The following is a 20,153-nucleotide window of genomic DNA, read 5'->3' as shown; positions in this document are numbered from 1 at the left end:
CAGAGCCGTTGGGCCCCACTGCATGGTGCTGTGGATTGGGGCATCCATGGGTCCTTCTCCCAGTACCCACTGGGCAGCACCAGGCATACATTCAGGTGATGCTCTAAGGGCCCTGAGCAGCAGCCACTGGTTTAGCCCCAGTGCTCACTAATCTGGGGTCAACATGTGGGCCCGTGCTGCCTGGTACCGGCCTCCCCAGGCTATTTAAACCCTATATTAATATGTTCAATGTCATCAGCAATGTGGCGTTACCACAAGTGAGCATCAAGCAGAGGGGAGGTGGGGGTATCAGGACCAGGAGGACCAGGGGGCTCACAACCACTCAGGGGCTCTTCTTTTGCCTGCAACAACCACAAGCCATTGGCAAGTTTGGCATATCTCAACTTCCAGTCCCACTGGCAAGGACCAGCCAGACCAATAGACAGCCCTGAACCCCTCACCGCATCCTCCATCCTCACTCACCCCAGCCCTGACCAGCCAGTGACAAGGGTTAGTGGTGCTCTTGGCGGTGCTGGTGTAACGGTTGGCCATGATGGTCTCAAAGGTCTTTTCCAACCCAGTTGGTTCTATGGCCCATTGCTGAGTTGATCCCGGCCGGGCAGGCACATCCCAGCCGAGCTGAGAAGGGTCGAGCTGGCATGACAGGGAGGGGTGGGAATGAGGAATGGCAGCGTGGGACTGTGGTTTATGGCAGAGCTTTGAGGCCAGCAGAGGCTAATTGCAGGTACTGATTACAGACCCCGGCCATTAACGCCTCCTGCCCGGCCGCAGCGGATCCCTGGAATTTCCCGGCCATGCAGCGTGGGTCCGGCTGGTGCATAGCTTGCTATATTTGCATGTGGACCCCATGGCAGCGGCACAAACCCTCCCACCATGCCCAGACCCCCATCACCCTCCCTACTGGGGGGCATCACCAGCCACCCCGCACCCAGGCAGCAAATCCCGCAACCACTTCTTCCGCCACATCCTCTCCTGCTGAGCATCTTCACTGCTGCAAAGGGCACCTGGGGCCGTGACAAACGGCTTCACCATCCCTGTGTGACACCGTGGGAGGCACGAAACACAATCAAAGCCACGGGCATCGCTGTGTCAGGTGCTACAACCCCCCCGCAATCACTGCTTCTCAGTGCAGGGCCCCCATGGCTGAGCAACGGAGGGAGCGGCGGTGAAACCAGAGGTGTCTCGGCACCGGGGCCTGCCCCGGCACAGCCACAGCCCCCGGCAGCCCACAGCTCATCATGAACATCCCAGGAGAGGCAAGTCCCAACCATGCAGTCAAAGGGGGAGCATTCCCTGTGCCCGCGCCGAGCCGAGCTTGCTCGGGCAGGTCTGCTCGAGCCGTGCCTGCAGCAGCAGCTCAATGGGAAGGGGAGGGAAGGAGCTGGGATGGTGCTTGGGAAGCAGAGCGGGTCTCTGAGCCATCAGGCTCAGTCTGGGCACGGGCTGTCCCTAACGCCATTGGGCTCTTTGTGAGGACAGGCTTGGGGAACCACAACAGTGATTACTCTGAAGCCTACCGAGGGCAGTGTTAAACTGCACCGGCTGAGCGTAAAGGGCCCATGGTTTAACCACCAGAACCGCTGAGAGATAACCAGGACAAGCTCTGCCCAACCTTAGACTCCAAAGGCTGGCAAACAAGGAGCAGAACTGGGCAATGAACACATCAGTAAACACGGGAGACAGAGGGATCAAACCCAGCAGGAAGTTGCCCCCCTGCCCATCCCGGCTGAGCCTTCCAGCGCCTTTCTGGCTGACTTTGTTCACCGAGGATTTAGGGTATAATTTGGGGGTGAAAGATGCCAGATAGGATCAGGACGGATACACCTGCAGCAACCGTATTGGTTTTCTTCTGCTCTGAAACTTGAGCCCATAGAAGCAGAGGCTGAGGCGCGGAGCAGCCGCCGGCAGCGCATCCCCGCCGGGCTGGGGAGGAAGGCGCTGACCTTTCCTGCTCCCGAGTTTGCTCAGGATTAAGGTAACACATTTGAAGGGCTAAATCCTCCCCCCGGGGGGTTCCTGCACAAAGAGATGGGGTTTTGTGGCTCACATTCCACACACCCCCCTTAATGAACAGACCCGGCCCGCGGGCAGGTGCCCACCCCAACGGGATCAGAGCATCCCAATGTTTTCATTCTTCCTGGAGGTTTCTGCTTTTATCCACCTAAAAGGATGCATTCGGCTGTGGCGATGGGGGGACGTGCACCCCCCAGGGATTAGTGGTTTAACCTCAGTTTTCCCCACAAAGGGAAGGTCTGGTATCATTGTGTTCCTAAGAGCCACGGTAACATCCAAACACCTCTGCTTTCCTTCCCCGCGCCACTTTAATCTTTGCTGTTTCAGAGGAACGATATCGCCCTTTCATCGTGCGCGAAGCTGCAGCTTTAAACTGTGATGGAACCTACTTAAGGGCCGTTTTGTGGCAGGGGGAGGTGTTAAAACACCATTTCCCCCTCGTTTTAGTAAGGATCCACCTCAAAAAAAAAAAACCCCACAGCTTAAAACGGTTTCAATGCCTATGATCAGAATTCTGACCCTTCAGCAGCACGGCCACTGCTGCTGCCCTGGTGTCACTGCTGAGAGCAGCTGCCACGTCCCCAGGCCTGGGATGTCAAACGGGGGCTGCTCCATCCCTCAGCGAAGAGCCCCAAGGACATGCAAGTGCTTGAATAAAGGAGCAGAGCCAGCACCTCCCGCGCTCATCCTCCTGCCCAGGGACACGTCTAATTACAAAGGCATCCAGGCCAGGTCTGCAAATAGGGCGGAGAAACGGGATGACCTAAAAATGTTTAATTATCGGGGAAAGAGATGGAAATTACACCTGGAAATAGCTTCCGAGAGCGTCATTTTCCCATCCAATTTCAGAGGGGCCCCTCTAGAAGGACCAGGGCAGAGGATTTCGCCTGCAACCACACTCCAAGCGCCCGAAGAAACCCTTTGCACAGCACCAAGACCTTCTCTCTGACACGGCAACGGCAGCATGAGCGAAAGCATTTCCTAAATCCACGGCTGTGGAAAATACCAAAGGTGAACGGGAGCAGCGTTTGCTTTCGGAAGACAGCAACAACTCCAAGGCAAGAGCGGGGAGGGAAACCTGATTCAAGGTGATCACGCGATGACTGCAGGTAAACGCAGCCCAGCTCCAACCGAGGGTAACTGCCTCCCATGCTCTGGTTGAGGGAGCCAAGGGTCCCAGCATGGACCCACCTCTGGGGCTCCGTGTCCCCTTTGTCCAATAGCCAGAACGCGGTTGTCTCCCTGTTATGGCACCACGGGGTTATAAAGAGGAGAGATCACCCTGGGAAAGACAGCATAAAGCATGACGAGGGCAGATCAGCTCTTCACAGAAAATCTTCTATTGCTTACGACTTACTGTCTGGGAACATAAACCAGTTTAACCAGCCGGCCCTAAATCACAGTGACAGCTTTACACTACCCACAAACCTCTGCTCACCCTCATCCAGCTCAGCCCAACCTCCCCTTTCCACAGCCACCCACTTTTAAGCCCTCATTCCCCCCCCTTCCTCCGGGAGAGCAGCACACACACATAGGATGGAGCAGTGAACCCAAGGCACAGCAGGGCCCGGAAGGGATGAGCTGCATTCCCATCCTCGCTGCTCATGGAGATCCTGGACAAATCCCCCTTCCCAGTCCCCATCCATCCCTTCAGCCCCAGTGGTCTTCGGGATGGACATCGCACGCACAGCCTGCGGTTTACCCAGCACCTCTAATCCATGCTGATGGGAGCAGGATGCAGCGGGATGCTTCCCCTCTCCCACAGTGGAGCAGGGCAGTGGCTGCCCTTGTCACTGGGAACAGCACACTGAGGTCCTGCGCATCCTCACCTCTCCATAGGGACATTTAAGGAGTGAAACGTTCCATCAAGCAGGGCGCTAACAAGCAGAGCCCTGCTCACAGGCAGCTGATGCTTTTAGCATCTTCCCCCCCCCCACTTACAATAAATCCCAGGCTTTTCCTCTTCCAAATCTGCTGAGCCGATGCTACATGGGAAACCGTGAAATATTCCATGGCCGCACGTTCCCCGTTGCTCTTAATCCACTTCTAATTAGGACCACGTGTGACGCAGCCCTGAGCTAAGTGGCCATAAAATGCTATTGTGGCAACTTGAAAGCAAACCAAATGGAAGGAAATCACAGCAAAATCCAAGATTGAGGACGACGGGCTCACAAAATGCAGCGCTTAAAAACAACACGAGGCAGTTTCCTCCTGATGCGGGGAGGAAACACCGCCGCCAGCAGCATCTTCTGGGCACAGCTCAGCCTCTGCAGGCAGCGCGGAGCAGGGACCGCTGCTGCTCCGTATGGATCCGTCCTCCATCCACTGCACAGAATTCACGCACAGTCCCATAGGGAACAGACCAAACCACCCCAGAGTACCCCCTGGACACCCCAGGCTGTGATTCAAGCCCATTCTGAGCATCCCTGGCACCAGTAACTCCCACAGCAGAGGAGACACATGGGAATACAGTGCTGGCTGCTGCATCTTCCCAGAACTCAAAGGACTAAACCCCTTTATCGCAGAAACCATCACAGCCTTTTGACGAGGGGGATTTTAAAAGGAAGGAAGGAGCAGGGGCTGGAAGCATCACTAGGAATTGGGCTGGCACGTTATCAAGGGAGGAATTGGCCGCACAGGACCGGGTGTTGGATCAAAGCTCCCTGCTCCCCGCGTGATGCTGCATCCTCAGCTGACGACCACTGCACCCTTCCCAAAAAGCACCTCTTGAAGGTCAGAGCAGCTTCACACCAGGGAGACAATCTGGGGACTGGCCCAGCACCAAAAGCCAGCCTCCAGCATCGGTGCACAGCCACCAGCGAGGTCTCCCCTTCAGAATGACCCTGTCCCTCCCACCACCCATTCATTCATCACCCTGACCTATGCACCCTCCCTACCCTCTGACACGGGTCCAGGTCCTCAGACCCCCTCATTTCCCCTCAATACACTGAGAAACCGCAGCTTTCCACGCTCCCCTCCCATGGTCACGACCCCCATGGCCCAGGCACCAGCCCTCCTACGGGTTAGGTTTGATTTACAGCAGCTTCATTTGTTATCTTCTGGCTTCATCTGCTCTTTAAGACAAACCCCTCCTGCACACACAGCCAGAGCATCAGCCCCGACCTCCTCCTCGCTCTGAGCATCACACACCAGTGGGTCAAGCAGAGCCCGGGAGCTTCTCTACAGCATCCTTTGGCCAAGAGTTGAATTTTAGTGGAAGTTACTGGTTTAATACAATCACTGATGAGTTCTGATGCAGCTCTGACTCCATGAGAAGCCGAAGAGCTGGGCTTTGCATGGAGAGAGCAACGGAATGGGGTATTGCCAGAGGATTTAAAAAGGGAGCAGTCTTCCCCAGGTCAATGGGCTGGCACAAGGCTGATGTGCCCAGGGGAGGGTTTGGGCTCACACGGAGCCCCCAGGCCCTTTTCCCCCTCCCAAACTGGCTTGGTTTTGGCATAACAAGAGCCTTTAGTGCAATGGAACCAATTCTCCCCTCTCCCCACCCGAACGGCCCTGTTCAGACCCACCAGCTCCCCCCATGCCAGGGCTCTGCTTTCCCAGGGGATGCTCCGAGCGGCTTCAGGACTCATTTACCCGCAGGGTTATCCCAGCCCAGCCCAGAGCACTGACGGAGGAGCCGTTCAACGGGAGCAGGCTCCCCCCCCAGCACCCAGCACCCATTCTGTCAAAGGCAGGGGCTCTGCTGGCACCCCCCTGTGCAGCACAAGAGCCCCGGCTCCCAGAGGAGCGCAGGTTCCCCTGGGGTCCCCGCGATGCCGGCGCTGTCACCACGATTTCCCTGCTCATCTCAGACCTTTTCCGCCCTGCAGACACGCACAGACACGGCCCAGCTCCAACAGGGAACCGGAATCCAGCCCTTGGAGAGGAGCCCCGAGATCGGGGCTGCGCTGCCACAGAGCGGGGATGGCACCAGGCAGCCCTGGGGAGGGAACAGGGAGCAGAGGAAGAGCTCGTGACATGGATTAGCCCCGGGACACAGCCGGACCCGGGCGGTCTGGGCCGGGGCTGGGAGAAGCAGGTTGAGGTGGGCTCTGGGCTCATGGATGCTCCTGGACGGAGCATCCTTCCCACCGTCCCCAGGCAAGGGGCATGAGCTGCTGTGGGCTCGGATCTGTAGGAAGCCAGGACAGGGCACAGGGACACGGGCTCCAGCAGCAGGGGAGCACGAGCTGCTCCTCCCATCCCAGGGCTGGTTTGGGGCATGGTGGAACGGCCGTTTCTGGGAGCACTCAACAGTGAGGGGGTAAATGAAACGCTCCAGCTCAGCCCGTCCTGCAAGGGGCAGCCCTTGAGAGGATCCAGAAGGAAAAAGGGAAGCAGCAAACCCATCCCATGCCCTCTGCCAGCACACAAGAACCACTGGAGGATGAGCCAGGTTTGGGGTATTGCAGCTCTTGGCGCTCATTCAGTACCAAACTGAGGGGTCCAACCCCTGCTGTGGGAACACGAGGCCACCAAGAGCAAACTGAGCTCACTTGGGCACACTTGAAAGCCCCAGGCAGTAATTGAATCATTCTTGACCCAGTTGGATTTGAACTGGCATCTGCAACACGAAAGCATCTTTCATCTGTGGACATCCCCTATCTAATTGCTGCAATTCAACACGAGACAACAGAGATCTGTGATTTGCACGGCAAGAGAACGCCTCACGAACAATGATTTGTTTTTAAGTTGGGGTCTTTCTGGCATCGAGCTAATAAATGGTAATGATACTGATTATCACATCTGTTTGCCAGTTCAGCCTCTCCACAGCCTTGCTCCACGGAACGCCAGCGATTGCAGCCTCTGCAGAAATCACTGCTCAGAGAAGCCGGAGGGAAAGGGGGAAGATGGAGCTGTGAAAAGCTGCCTTTGATGTAGCAGGGATGTCAGCATGAGACAGAGATTCCCGCTCCGAGGAACATCCCGGCTTTGTCTGACTCCATTATTTCATTTAATCCCTTGTCTTTACAAACTCCCCTGCTCCTCCCAAGGCTCCCCAGCGCTGATGTGGTGCCAGGTTTCATGCACCCTGCGCTCGCCGTGGTTGTGCTGGGCTGAGCCCATGGCCAGAGCAGGCACCTTGGGCAGGAGCTGCCTGACAAGGGGTGACTGCACCCATGGCTGAGGGCAGGTTCACTTGCTCAGCACCCAAAGGTGCTGGCTTGGCCAGCAAAGGGCTCCAAGAGGAGCGTGATGGAGCAGGGCCCCCCAGCACCAAGCACCCACCACCTCTGCCATCACGCTGCAGCCCCGGAGCACAGACCCAGAGCTTTCCCAGTGCTTGTCCTTTGCTCTCTTGGCAAGGCTGGAAGGGCATCAGTGGGTGGTTGGACTTGGGGAGGGGGGGTTCAGCCCCTCTCCCAGCACAGGCAACACGGGGCTGAGTGGCACGGAGCACCCACAGTGCCAGCGGCAGACACCACATCAGGCAGTTCCCAGCCCCGGTGTATGATCCATGGCCAAGTTCCCAGCCTCCTGCTCACACCTCAGGGAAAGGTGGCTCGTGACAGCGCTGGAAACGACACTTTTATAACCAAAAGCACCGGGAGAAGCTCAGTTCCAGGCAGCAGCAGAGGCTGCGGTGAGAGCAGCAACCAGCACCGTGTCCCCACCGCCGCGGGGAGCAGGCACCGCCTGCTATTTCCCTACATAAGCAAATCCCAGCCCTGCACGAGCAGAAGCCAAACTTCACCTTGAACACAGAAGCAAAGCGTGCGGGAGGCTGCCAGAGCCCCAAGTGCTGGCAGAGGCCAGGGCAATGCAGCAACACACGGAGCACGCCTGCAGGCTCTGAGATCCTTTGGCTTGGTCGCGAGCGCATCCCTGGACAGAGCCATCGCCGGGTCCAGAGGGGGGATCTGGAAGCTGCAGGCTGGAATTTATGAGCCCTGTTCCCATTAAAATAGCAGGCAGTATTTCCACCTGTCAGGGAGCGATGATGAACAAGCCCAGCTCCTTTGCATATCCCAAGCCTTGCTCAGTCGAAGCCGCCACCGACGAGGGCAGGATTTGGCAGGCAGCTGACCACTGCCATGCTCGGAATGCGGCTCCAGCTTGCCCAGTCTGCAGCGGGAGCAGGCTGATCCCCCGGGCTCTGCCAAGGCCAGGGCAGCGCAGGCAGGGCTCTGGCACCAGCCACAGGGTCCAGCTCGCACCCTCGGGGTCTGCTGGGGCCGAGCATCTCCTGCCCCAGCCGGGAGCCAGGTCCTGCCTTCGGGGAAGTTCAGTGCCCAGCAGGATGGAAGGTGCTGGAGGGGAGCTTGGGTCCCGAAGCCACCAGGGAGCGCAGACACGACGGCACCAGCACCAAGCACGGCCACCACGGTACCAGGGAGCATCAGCGTGTGCGTGGGGCAGGGTGCTGTGACCACCCACCCTGTTAACCAGGGTAGGACCCAGGATACAGCGGGTTCCACCACCCTGCGAGCCGCTGCTGCTTGGCGGTTTGCAAACACATCGAAGGGCTGCAAACAAGCCAGCAAGTGCTGTTAAACAAACATTTCCTGGTGAAACCAAGGGCTCCAACCCCTTTCTGCTCTTCAGCAGAGCAGCTCCTCGTGGGAAGGGCAGTGGGGTGCAGGGGCCAGCTCCCAACACCCCAATTTACAGCATCCCAGCACATTCCTGCCCTTTCCACAGCCCCTCAACTTCTCAGCATCCTCACACCAGATAAAGGCACCAATTAGCTACAAAGTGCTTCAGAGGCTGCAGCTCCTTAATCCAACTTGTAATTAGTCTGGAAGGGAAGGAGGGCAGCCGCCAAGCTGCCACACAGTGCTGCTCCAAGGGGGCTGCACCCAGACCCGCAGCCAGCAGCACCCTCCTGGGGGGATGAGCCTGGGCTGCTCCCCTCCGGCCATAGCACAATGGGGTGCTTCATAGTAATGAGGCAATGGACAGCAACTCCACCACCAGGAACGGAAACTGCCCCGACTCACAGCATCCACGGGCCTTAAAGCATCCTGTCATTGAAACAACAACGGCCAAACTCGGCATAGTTACAGGAGACCCACATGGCAAGAGGCTGCAGGGGTGGGTCAGGGTGGTACCCAGAAAGCAGGGAGCCAGAAACCCACAATCCAACGGCAACTCCACACGGATGCGCTCATCCCTGCTGCACAAGTCACCTATGGAAACCCAAGATGCTCACAAAGACACCGAGTACCAGCAGCCGCCCTTGCACATGGATGGGACCCCACGTGTTTATCCACGGGCTTCCAAGCCCTAAAACCACTCAAAGACCAGCAGTGGGGTGGGCAAGCCCCCGTCGTTCAGGCAGACCAACAAGAGACAGATGCCGAGGGCACAACGCAGCATTCCCGAGCATCCCACGAATGCAGCCCAGAGCAAGGGCAGCCTTTGGGGCAACCTCAACCTCAAGGCTGGGTTCCTCCTACCTTGTGCTGCCGGCATCTTGCCCTTGTTGAGCTGCTTGAGGCGCTTCTGGTGGGATTTGCCGTTGTAGTGGATCTGCGCCTGCGCGGCCGAGTTGAGCTGGATGTTGCAGACCTCGCACAGCGTGAACGATTGGTGCTTCTTCTCCCGCTTCATGCGCTGCTCGGGCTGGCCCGGGGGGCAGCTCCCCGCCTCCAGCGCCCGCACCCCGCTCTCGGGGCTGTGCGAGGGGCTCAGGGGTCGCTTCATGCCTGCGGGAGGAAGGACAGACCCACCGTGAGCACAGAGGGATGGCAACTGCGGCCAGCACGGGCTGCGGGGTGCCCGGGCTGCTTGAGCTGGGGGGGACCTCCCTGAGCATCTGCATCACTGCAATGGGTTGCATTAAGCCAGACGACATGAGCAGCAGCATTCCCAGGAGGTCGGTGCTGGAGCAAGGAATAACTCATTTCTTCCACGTTTCTAGCACCAGAGGACACTCCTCGTGTCAAAGTCTTTCTGTTCGCTCCTGGACATCACCGTAGGTTGGCCCAAGACAGAGCTGGGATGGCAACCACCTCTGCTGGCAAGAAACTCAATGGGAGGGACTCGAGTGCTGTTCTGTCCCCCACAGCCCATCCCCACCATGGGTGCAAGCAACTTCCCCTGTGTTAGGTGGGTCCCTGTCCTGAATGTGGGGCTCTGCAGCCTCAGACCCTCACAGGGACACCCGTCCCCACAGAGGGGCTGGGGTCAGTCAGGGACACCCCTCCTGCGGCCCTTGCCTTGCAGCCACCCTGTCCCTGCTGCCCGAGCTCGCACCAGGAGCCACTGGGACATCCAGAAGAGCCTCGAAGAGGCGCGAAGGTCACCCGAGGGCTGTGATCCAGTTACCACCTTGGAGCTGGCAGCTGCTGCTTACACACACACAGAGGCACGCGGCGCCCAGACACCCCGAGGGGCCAGGAGTGGGGCATTGGGGTGGCTGGGGGTGGCCAGACAGGCCCCAGAGTTGTCCCTGGCATCCTCCGGAAGGATGTGCAGGCCCTGCTCGGCCGTTAGGGACCGGACCAGAGGCTCTGGTCATGCAACGGGCAGCCTGGAGCGCAACCGCAGCATCACCCCGGACACCTCACCCAGCAGCCTCGGCTACGACCCATCACAACCTGAGCCCCCCAGGAAGCAACCCCGGCTCCCACAGGCGCCCTGCGGAGGGGCTCAGCGCACCCAGCACCCATCCTGCTGCAGAGCGGAGCTCTCGGTGGGCCGAAAGCCACCGGGCTCAGCCCAGGACCCGCACCCGGTCCCGGCCGCTGCAGCCCCGGCCGCGGCCCCGCGGGGGCGCAGACGTTCCGCGCCCGTTCCCACGCGTGGGTCCCGCGGCCACCGGGGCGGCCCCGCTCCGAGCACCGGGACCACGGCGCGGGGAGAGCGGCTCGGGGGGCTGCGGGTCTTCCCTTCCCTTCCCTTCCCTACCCCGAGCGCGGCGGTATCGGTGCGCTCCGAGGCTCTGGAGCCTCCTCGCTCATCCCAGCCCCCGGAGGTGACAACGAGCGGCTCCTCCGTAGTTATATTTAGCAAAACGCACGGGAAGGTTTTTCCATGCGCTGTTAATTGAGACGGAGGCAGAAGCCGGGACCTGCAGCGATGGAGGGGCCCCCAGCTCACCCTGGGGTCCGACCACCCCACAGCAGCGCTTGCCCCATCTCCTGAAGGGACTCACATCATTCTTGCCCAAGGAGGGCGCTCGCATGTGGGGAGGGAGCAGGACCCACAACCAGCCCCCAGGAGTCCCTTCCATTCTAAATCACGATTAGCCTAAAATGTTAACAACGACCCCCCTAAACTCGTGCCTCACCGGATAAAATACAAAGCAGCGAAACTAAAAGGAGTTTTCCATTAAAAATAAGTAAATTTGCTTTTCGGCAGAAGGATTTGGGAGCCTGGAGTCTGCATGAAGCCCTCTGGTACCCGCTACCCTCAGGGCTCTTTCTGAAGCTCCAGCTTCACTTTTGAATGAAAGAAGGAAATGCACATCCTTTGTGCTGGGAACAAGCGATTAAAAGCCCTGAAACGCTCAATTTCCCCTCTACATTTTAATTCCAAAGCCCAGCTGATGCTGTTGAGATGAGCCTTCCCGGACTCAGCACACTCCGGGCTGGCACAGAGGCAGGCTGGAGCCATCCCTCACAGGGAGCAATGAGCGGGGCAGAAACGCCCCATCCAACGCATCACATCACTGTGGTCCTTCCCCAAAACTCACAGCGATCGATGCCTGATGGCACTCAATGGGCAGGAGCCCCGCGGGACCCCAGAGGGGGCCTTTACCAGAATAACCATTAGCAGAGCAGCTGGAAAGCAGATCTGGGAGGCGATGAGCACCGGGAATGTGAAACAGAGCCTGGGGACGCAGCAGGACATGGGGAGCGCTGGTGGGGACACGCCAGCGGAGGCAGGTCCCCGGCTGCCCTTGGCATCCTCCCCCTCCCCGGGTATTTATAATGCAATCGCATCCCGGGATGCAGAGCTAAAATTGGAACATTATGTGGACAAAGCATCCCAAAAGTCTCCCCCATTCCATGAAGAGGAACTGCTGCCGCTTTGGGTCGGCCGCAGCTCCCGTTGCAGCGTTTCAAAGGCCTGTCCTGACGGCACGCTCTTCTCATTCACTTGGTTTCTGCTGCTCCTGTTCTGCTTCTCAGGTGTCAGGCACATGGATGGGGCTGGACTGGTCACAGCACGTGTGGCAGCACATGGCTCCCTGACTGACACCTCCTGTGGGGCAGGTTTGGCCTTTTCAAAGCAGCGAGGATCTTTTGGGGGGCTGTTACCCTTCACTGTGCCCCTCTGAAGGGTAAGTGACCCCACATCGACCCTCCCAAGGGGACTCAAGTGCTCCGAGTCAAAGCCAGCACAAAGCACAGGGTCACCACAGCCCAGCTCCACCCCAGCGCTGATGAAGCCAAGCATTTACCTTCCCCATGGAACAACCTTGTGCTTTGGGGGTCTTCCCAAGGGCCTTCCACTGGGGTCAGTGGGCTGAGCTGCCCCTCGCCCAGCTTTCCCCTGGCCCCTCAGCCCCAGTAGCCCCATGGTGCCCATCCACCTGCACTGTTTGCTGCCCTTTGCTCAGAGGCTGTTCCGGCCCTGCCGCCAGCCTAAAGGGGCGAAAGGCTCCTGCTGGGTGTGAAAAGCTCGTGACAGATGTCCAGATCTCTCTGAAATGAAAGAAGGTCACAGCAGCTTCGGTGTCACAGCAGCTTCGGTGTCACAGCATCGGGGAGCGCTGCGTCAAAGCACCCAGCTCCCACCGCAGCGCGGCCAGGGCACGCTGCCCACCAGCACCCAGAGCAGCCCCTAGCCCCACACACCCTGCAGACACACGCAGCCCAGCCCCAGGGCTGCAGCGCTCCCATCTCCATGTCCAAGGGCCATTCCCCTGCTCATTCTCACTGCTTTTATTGTGAACACTTGGAATAAGAACTGGATTGTGGGATTGCCGTCCCCTCGTCCCTGTCACTCCCAGCATAGAATCCTAGAATCAATCTGGTTGGAAAAGACCTTGAAGATCATCAAGTTCAACCTTTATCCCAGGACTGCCACTAAACCACGTCACTGAGGGACATCCTGTGCTTCAGCTCCTAAACACAAACCAAGCTCTACTGAAGTGCAGAGGAGGCCATGGGGATGCTGCGAGGGCTGGAGCAGCTCTGCTCTGGAGCCAGGCTGAGAGAGCTGGGCTGGGGCAGCCTGGAGAAGAGAAGGCTCCTGAAGGGGAGACCTGAGAGCAGCTCCAGGGCCTGAAGGGGCTGCAGGAAAGCTGGAGAGGGGCTTGGGACAAGGGATGTAGGGACAGGCCAAGGGGAATGGCTTGAACCTGCCAGAGGGGAGACTGAGATGAGCTCTTAGGCAGAAGCTCTTCCCTGTGAGGGTGCTGAGGCGCTGGCACAGGGTGCCCAGAGAAGCTGCAGCTGCCCCATCCCTGGCAGTGTTCAAGGCCAGGTTGGACACAGGGGCTTGGAGCAAGCTGCTCCAGTGGAAGGGGTCCCTGCCCATGGCAGGGGTTGGAGCTGGAGGAGCTTTAAGGTCCCTTCCAACCCATTCCATGATTCTTTGGCTTCTCGCACAGGATGCAGGCACTGCAGAGCAGCTCTGTGCCCACATCACCACACTCAGCATCCCTCAGTCCTACAGCAAGGCAGGGTCACATCACAGTGACCCAAAAGGTGTCCGTGCCACAGTTGGCCACTTGTGCTGGGTGGCTCTGCCAGGAGCTTGAGGGCAACAGCAGCCTCAGACCGGCCAGGAGGAGCAAGGGGATTAGCGCAGGCGATGCCAGCAGCCATCTGCAGCCTGCTGACACATTTATGCACCCTCAGCATGCAGAGGGGGAGCTGGAGCTCAGGACATGTGGCAGAGCTCTCACAGCCACCCTCCCTCCATGCTGGGCCCCCCTAAATCTCCAAAGAGCTGCTTTTTAGCTCAGGAAATAGATTACACCCAGAAAAGCAGACAGCAAAAGCATGAGCTAAGTCACCAGGACAGCAGGGTTCCAAGTTACAAAACCAAGAGTGAGGGGGTTCGATGGCCATTGGGTTCTTTGCCTCAATTCTGACGCTCCAGATAACCTGAGGATGGACGCAGTGAGGCCCCCCTGGGTGCAGGGAGCGTGGTTAAACACAGCCCAGCCAGAGGTGTCCGTGCTGATGCAGCCTGAGCTATGCCTGTGGGTGTTCTCCCAGTACCACCCTCTCGGGTCCCTCCCGCTGCTGCCACTGACCCATACCCCATCCCGAGGGTCTTTTATGGGGCCTGAACACAAAGATCCAACACGCAGGACCACAACCTCCACGCGGGTAAAACCACCTTCCCCACAGCTGAACTGGCATCAAAACTGCTGACCTGAAGACCTGTCCCATTCGTCACTGTGGAATCAGGGAAGCTACAACCTGAACCTGAAGTTCAGAGGAGCTTGCTAAGCAAGAAACCTAAACCCAGGAAATCTGATGGGGGTTCACATGATCCCACAGCTGAATCCGCTTTCCTCAGCTCTGCTGGAGTGCAGTGGGAAATAAAAGCCACGGAAGGAGAAGATTTAGTATGAAAGTCACCAGCAGCTGCCACAAAACTCCCTCAAACCCCTCGAGCAACGCGCTCATTTGCAAGGAGCCGCAGGGAAGCCAGTAAACGCCACAGCCCCTTGCCCGAGCGCACCTGGAACCCCCGCACCTCATCCCTGCCATGGTCTGAACCTCCCCAATGAAACTCGCTGTTAGAGCTGGCAGCGCGGCCCCACGAAGGGAGCCTTGAATGGGCAAACGAGCCAAGAGCTCTCCCCAGCTTGGGGCAGTGCCTGAGCGGAGGAGCTCCGTGATCCCATCACAGCCGCACACAGAGGCCAGGCAGGGATGTGCGCATCGGGGATCAATCCACCCTCCCGAGCCCTCACGGAGCTCCATGGGGCGCAGAGGAGCCCGGTGAGGGGGGAGGCAGCACCGTCCCTCCTCGCATAGAGCAGCTTCCAGCCCCCCCCAGCCCGTCCGGCTCCAGGACGAGAGGCAGCGGCCGGTGCCACGGCAGGGACGCTCTTACCTGGCACCGGGAGCGCCGAGCTCTGCCCTTCGCCGCCACCGAGCCGGCTCCTGCCCGTGTGCGGGGCTCAGCGCGCCCGGGGGCTCCTACACCCGGAGCGCTTCCAACGCTGGGCTCATGTTTCAAGGAGCGCTTCAAGCGCGGGGCGATCGCCACTAAATCAGCCCCATCAGGAGCCTGCGGCCGGGACACGGCAGCGCCGACAGAGCCCCGCAGCCCCGACAGAGCCCCGCAGCCCCGACAGAGCGAGAGCCACTGGCAGGAGGCAGCGCTGGAGGAGCCCCCCCGAGCCAAGAGCGGGCTCTGCTGATGGACAAGGGGATGGGGCAGCTCCTGTGGGCACATCTCCCCGCGCGGATCCATAAGGAAACTGGCGGAGGGATGCAAACGGGCTGCAGCGAGCACAGGGATGCTCTGCCGCTGGAATGGAAGGCGCCCGCAGGACCCCACAGCATCACAGGATGCTCTGATGTCCCCCGCACGAGCGGACACAGGCACACCACAGACTGAGGGCCCTGGCCATGCCTGTTTCACTTTCAGCATTTCATGATGTGCCATCAAATCAGTCCCCTTCTGCCCCGTCCCCCCAGTCCCAGCATATGCTCCGCTAATGGCAGTGAGGCACATTTTGGGATCAGTCCATAAACCAGAGCAAGGATTAGTGTGAGCCAGCCCTCCCACATTGCTCAGGACCTCAGGCTGGCTCCTGGCACAGGGCACTCAGGGGGCTCAGACCAACCTCAGACCATGGGGCTGAGCCCCCCAAATGCCCAGGCTGGCTCTTACCCTCCGAGATCCCCCTCAGCCCCACTCCCACACTGAAGGGCAATGGGGACATCCTGCAGCACCACGGGCAGGCAGAAAGCATCGCAGAGACACAGCAGTGCTGCTGTGCCGGTCCTCTGGCACATCAGAGATCACTGACACGGCAGGGACGTGTCCCCTGAATCAGCAGATCTGAGCCCGGCTCCCAAACAGCCAGGACAGCGAAAACCCGAACTGACGGAGACGCCGTGGAGGGAACAAGGCTGCAGAGAACAATGCCCCAGGAAGCAAAGCCTGGCAAGAGCCTCGCAGCTCCCATCCCAAGGTGCTGCAATCCCGGAGCTTCCAACGCCACGTCGCCAACACGGTAATGAATCAGCTTCAGCAGGGCCCAACCAGGGGTAACGAGAGGCACAGCGTGGTGGTGGCAGGGCACATGGGCTCTGTCCTTTGAGGGTGATAAATGAGGTGGTGAGCACGCTGGCCTGGGCACATGCCACAGCCAGGTCCTGTGTGTGTCCCCCGCCCGGAACGGGCTCAGGGGCTCCCAGCAGCAGTAGGGAACAAAGCAAAGCAACCACAGGCAGGCGCTCATCATCCCAACGGGCTGCTGCTCCCAATGGATCCCAGGATCCTTCAGGTTTCTTGGGATCAGCACAAAAACCAGGGCAGAGGCACGCATGGCAAACCCGCAGCGGGACAAGGCTGTGCCTGCCCTGGGTGCAGCCACCCCGGCACCAAACCCGCTCCCAGCAATCCCTCACACCATGCCAAAACTCACGGAGGGCACAAAGCGCTGGCAGAGCACCAGGGCCGAGCTGCCCCTGGGCATCACCGCGGGCACAGGGAGGAGCTGCCGAGGTGGGGATGTGCGGTGTGACAGCAGGAAAGGAATAAACCAGGCGGCTTTGCCGAGCTATGGGGAGGAAGGGGCATGTGCCCCGCGCTGTGACGGTGTCAGACACCACCAGCCGTGCCGTTCACCCCTTAAAATAGACCCGAGCAGCGCAACCTGATGCAGCTTTGGCTGAGCTGCTCCTCTTCCTGCTCGTGACAAACGGGGGGGGGGGTGTTTCAAACCCACCCCAGAATCAAACCCAGGCACCACATGTAACATGGCAGCATCTCCTCTGGCACAAAGCTGACTTCTGACACGCCAGCAGACCCCAACCCTCCTGGCACCCCTGGATGGGGTGACACCACACGTGGGTTTGCTATTGAGGTCCCTGTATGCACTGTCCCTCGTGCGCTGCTGGAGGCACCCCCTGCCCTCACCACAACCATTTCCTCTTGGACAACACGATACAAGAGCCACATCATGCCACAGGGAGGGGTCTGAGCCCCGGCAGCCCCTCGGGCCCCCTCGCTGAAGCTGCACACCCAAGCTCCTGGAGAAGACGATTTGGCACACGTGCAGGACTCAGAGGACCACATTTGACATCAAACATCCCACTTCAGAGAGCGGCAGCCAGCGCTGCTCCCACTGCAGAGCCAGGCTGAACGCCCTTAGAGCTGCGAGGGCAGAGGTGGGGGACAGACCCCATGACAAGGGACAGTGACGAGCTGGGGCACAGCACAGACCCCCAGTGAACGCAGCATCCACCCCCCTCACATCCACATCTGCATTAGGAGCTTTTTGGGGCAGAAAGGGGCTTTTGAGCATGGTTGTGGATAGCTGCTGGCTGACACAGGAGACCTCCAATTTAAGCCGGGGCTCTTGCAGGCTACTGTATTACAGCCCAAATTAAATATTTCATAGTGCTAAGCAAGTGACATTTGAAATGCAGCCATTGCAGGGGTATCAAATAAAGATATTTGCAACAGGAGCTCTTTAAATCCGTGTAGCGCTTTGGGTCAGTCCATCAAAGTAAGCCCAGTGCTTTATTAAAATCCAAGTCACCAAACACCCAATCTGGAGGAGGCTCCGGAGCCCCAGCGGGGGGGGGGGGGGGGGCAGTAAATAAGTAAATGCCGACCATGGAGCACAGCTCTGAAAGCTGTTTTCATTAAGAAGTTAAGGCTGGCAGGACGCTTTGCATTACTTCTGCCTTCTGAACCTTCATGACCATACGCCGAGGGTATTTTAACCACCGGGATCAAAACACCCCTATCCTGACAGCGCCTCTCCCTGCTGTCACTCAGAAGAGCTTTAACTCCAGAGGGAGCTGCACCAAACACCACAGAAGCCAAAACAATTTCACCCCCGGCCTGAACTCCCCCAGATGAAACAGCACATCAGGACCTACCAGAGCATCGCACAGGCCAGGATGGCGGAGGGCAGATGAATCCCTGTATGGGGATGGATAGCAGGATACAGGGACACTGAGCAGGACACCCCTCCCAAAGCCCTACAGCTCTGCCCTTCCCCTTCTTATAGCCCTCCCAAACTGATCCCAGCTGGAGCCGCCCTGTGGCTCCTACCCCACAGCTGTGAACACTGAGGCTCCCCGGAGCAGGGAGGGGAAAAGCGGAGGAGGCCTATAGGGATGCTAGGGGGCCTATAGGGATGCTGGGGAGGGACTCTTCATTAGGGACTGTAGTGACAGGACAAGGGGTAATGGGTTAAAACTTAAACAGGGGAAGCTTAGATTGGATCTAAGGAGGAAGTTCTTTCCTGTGAGGGTGGTGAGGCACTGGAATGGGTTGCCCAGGGAGGTTGTGAATGCTCCATCCCTGGCAGTGTTCAAGGCCAGGTTGGATGAAGCCTTGGGTGGTATGATTTAGTGTGAGGTGTCCCTGCCCATGGCAGGGGGTTGGAACTGAGTGATCTTAAGGTCCTTTCCAACCCGAACTATGATTCTAAAACACCCCTCCCCAGCCCCAATCAAACCTGTTGTCAGGCAGGTCTCTCCAATAGGTGTGACGAATCACTGCGAGGTTGCTCAGCTCTGACCTGAGCTACTTCCCTACTGAAGCATGAAAACACCCTAAAAACGAGACTTTGTCACAATACAACAGACTTGCTCCCAGTAACTTCCCTGTGGAAGTGCTTGGAAAAACAGAGGCTGGAGAAGGATGTTCTGCATTAGTCACAGCAGACAGGACCAGTGCAGGCAGCAGGCTCGGACTTGAGGACGGTGATGATGGATCAAGGGTAAATACGGGGAGGATTTTCTGACCAGCGCATGGCTCAGAGGGAGCAAAAGGTCCCCTGAGTGCTTCGGCACTGGGGCTGCTGCCAGGTCTACCCTGCACATCGGGGGCAGGGGATGCAAACCTGGCGGCGGGCTGCCTGAGCCGCACGCTCTGCCCCACATCCGCAGCGCTTGTGGTGCTGAAGTTCCCAAAGCTCCCAGCTGCAGGGAAGAGCTTGGAAAGGCGCCTCCAGCTGAGAGCAGGTGACAAGTCAAAAGGAGCCCGAATTTATTGTTTTTCGGATTTCGAGTGGGAGGCAGGAAAATGGGGCGAGCCATGATTTTTTAATGCCTGTGCTTGGCAGTTCCACGTTTGACGTGACAGCATCCCTTTAGGAGCAGCGCGCTCGCACACGGGAAAGGGAATAAATTGGCAAAGCGATTTGCTTTCAGGCCAGCCTGACAATTCCCTGCACAAACACTTTGCTGCAGCCTTGGTTGAGCCGCAGCGACCGGCTGGGCAATGTGTAACCTAAGAGTTTAAGGATGCTCCACTGGTTGATGAACCCATCTGCTAATACTGGAAGGGAAGAGGTCATTGGTCCCGGAGATGGTCCAAAGGAAGAGTGGAAGAAATAATTCATTGTGAGACGAGGAGGAGACGCGTTGTCATCACGCTGACAGCCCCACAGCACAAACAGGGATGCTTGTTACAGAGCCTGAGGCGAGCATGATCAAAAGGCTTTCTTCATTTGGGGCAGGAGGGATGAAAGAGAAGAGAAAGGAAGAAAGGAGCAGGAGAGCAAATCAAAGCCTGTGCTTAGCATGGCTTAGGAAAGAAACTTGGGAGGAAGGCTTCCCGCAGAGCAATTGGTAACCAGGGTCTGAGGCAGGTGGGGAGGATGCGTCTGAGGAAGGCAATGGAGCTGGATGGATGGAACGATGGAACTGGAGCTGTGGGAGGAGCTGTGGGGTCCAAAACCATCCCTCGCTCTGCATCAGCCGCAGCCTCATGCCTGGGCTAGAGAGGAGCCCCACAGCCAGCATTGGGAATGCCCACAGCATCAGCTATGGGAATGCCCCATCTGCAGATCCCTTTTTGGAACCCTTTATTCGCTATGGCAATGCTGAGGTGTCACCAAACCCCTCCAGAGGCTGCAGCAGAGGCTGAGGGAGCAGACACATTCAGCCCATCACCACCAATGGGGCACACTGTGGGAGCGCTTGGGGTCCTTCCAGCCATCAAACCCCAACAGCCTCAAGCCCCCAGCCCAGAGACCCTGAGATCAATGGGGGTACGAGGGTCCCATCACAGGGCCACAGCAGCAG

The 20,153-nt window shown here is 58.6% G+C and overlaps 1 protein-coding gene across 2 annotated transcripts in view; it reads right to left on the bottom strand.

The window, feature by feature from the left end:
* Positions 1 to 20,153, bottom strand: part of LOC133281774 (zinc finger protein 385C-like) — a 58,174-nt gene that overhangs the window by 27,360 nt on the left and 10,661 nt on the right. The window contains exons 1-2 of one of the 2 annotated variants that reach the window (XM_061477585.1): positions 17,997 to 18,093; positions 9,417 to 9,665 (exon numbers count right to left, since the gene is read on the bottom strand). In XM_061477585.1, the coding sequence (XP_061333569.1) occupies positions 9,417 to 9,665; positions 17,997 to 18,004 (257 nt within the window). In that variant the 5' untranslated portion in view covers positions 18,005 to 18,093. Of the gene's footprint in view, positions 1 to 9,416; positions 9,666 to 17,996; positions 18,094 to 20,153 lie in introns of those variants that run through there. The other variant, XM_061477589.1, reaches the window with a different exon arrangement.

Source organism: Pezoporus flaviventris, unplaced genomic scaffold (genome assembly GCF_033815535.1).
Source record: "Pezoporus flaviventris isolate CSIRO_AGI_PZ_B2104156 unplaced genomic scaffold, CSIRO_AGI_Pfla_v1 ptg000107l, whole genome shotgun sequence".
Classification (NCBI taxonomy): Eukaryota; Metazoa; Chordata; class Aves; order Psittaciformes; family Psittacidae; genus Pezoporus; species Pezoporus flaviventris.
This window is presented reverse-complemented; position numbering and strand designations above follow the sequence as displayed.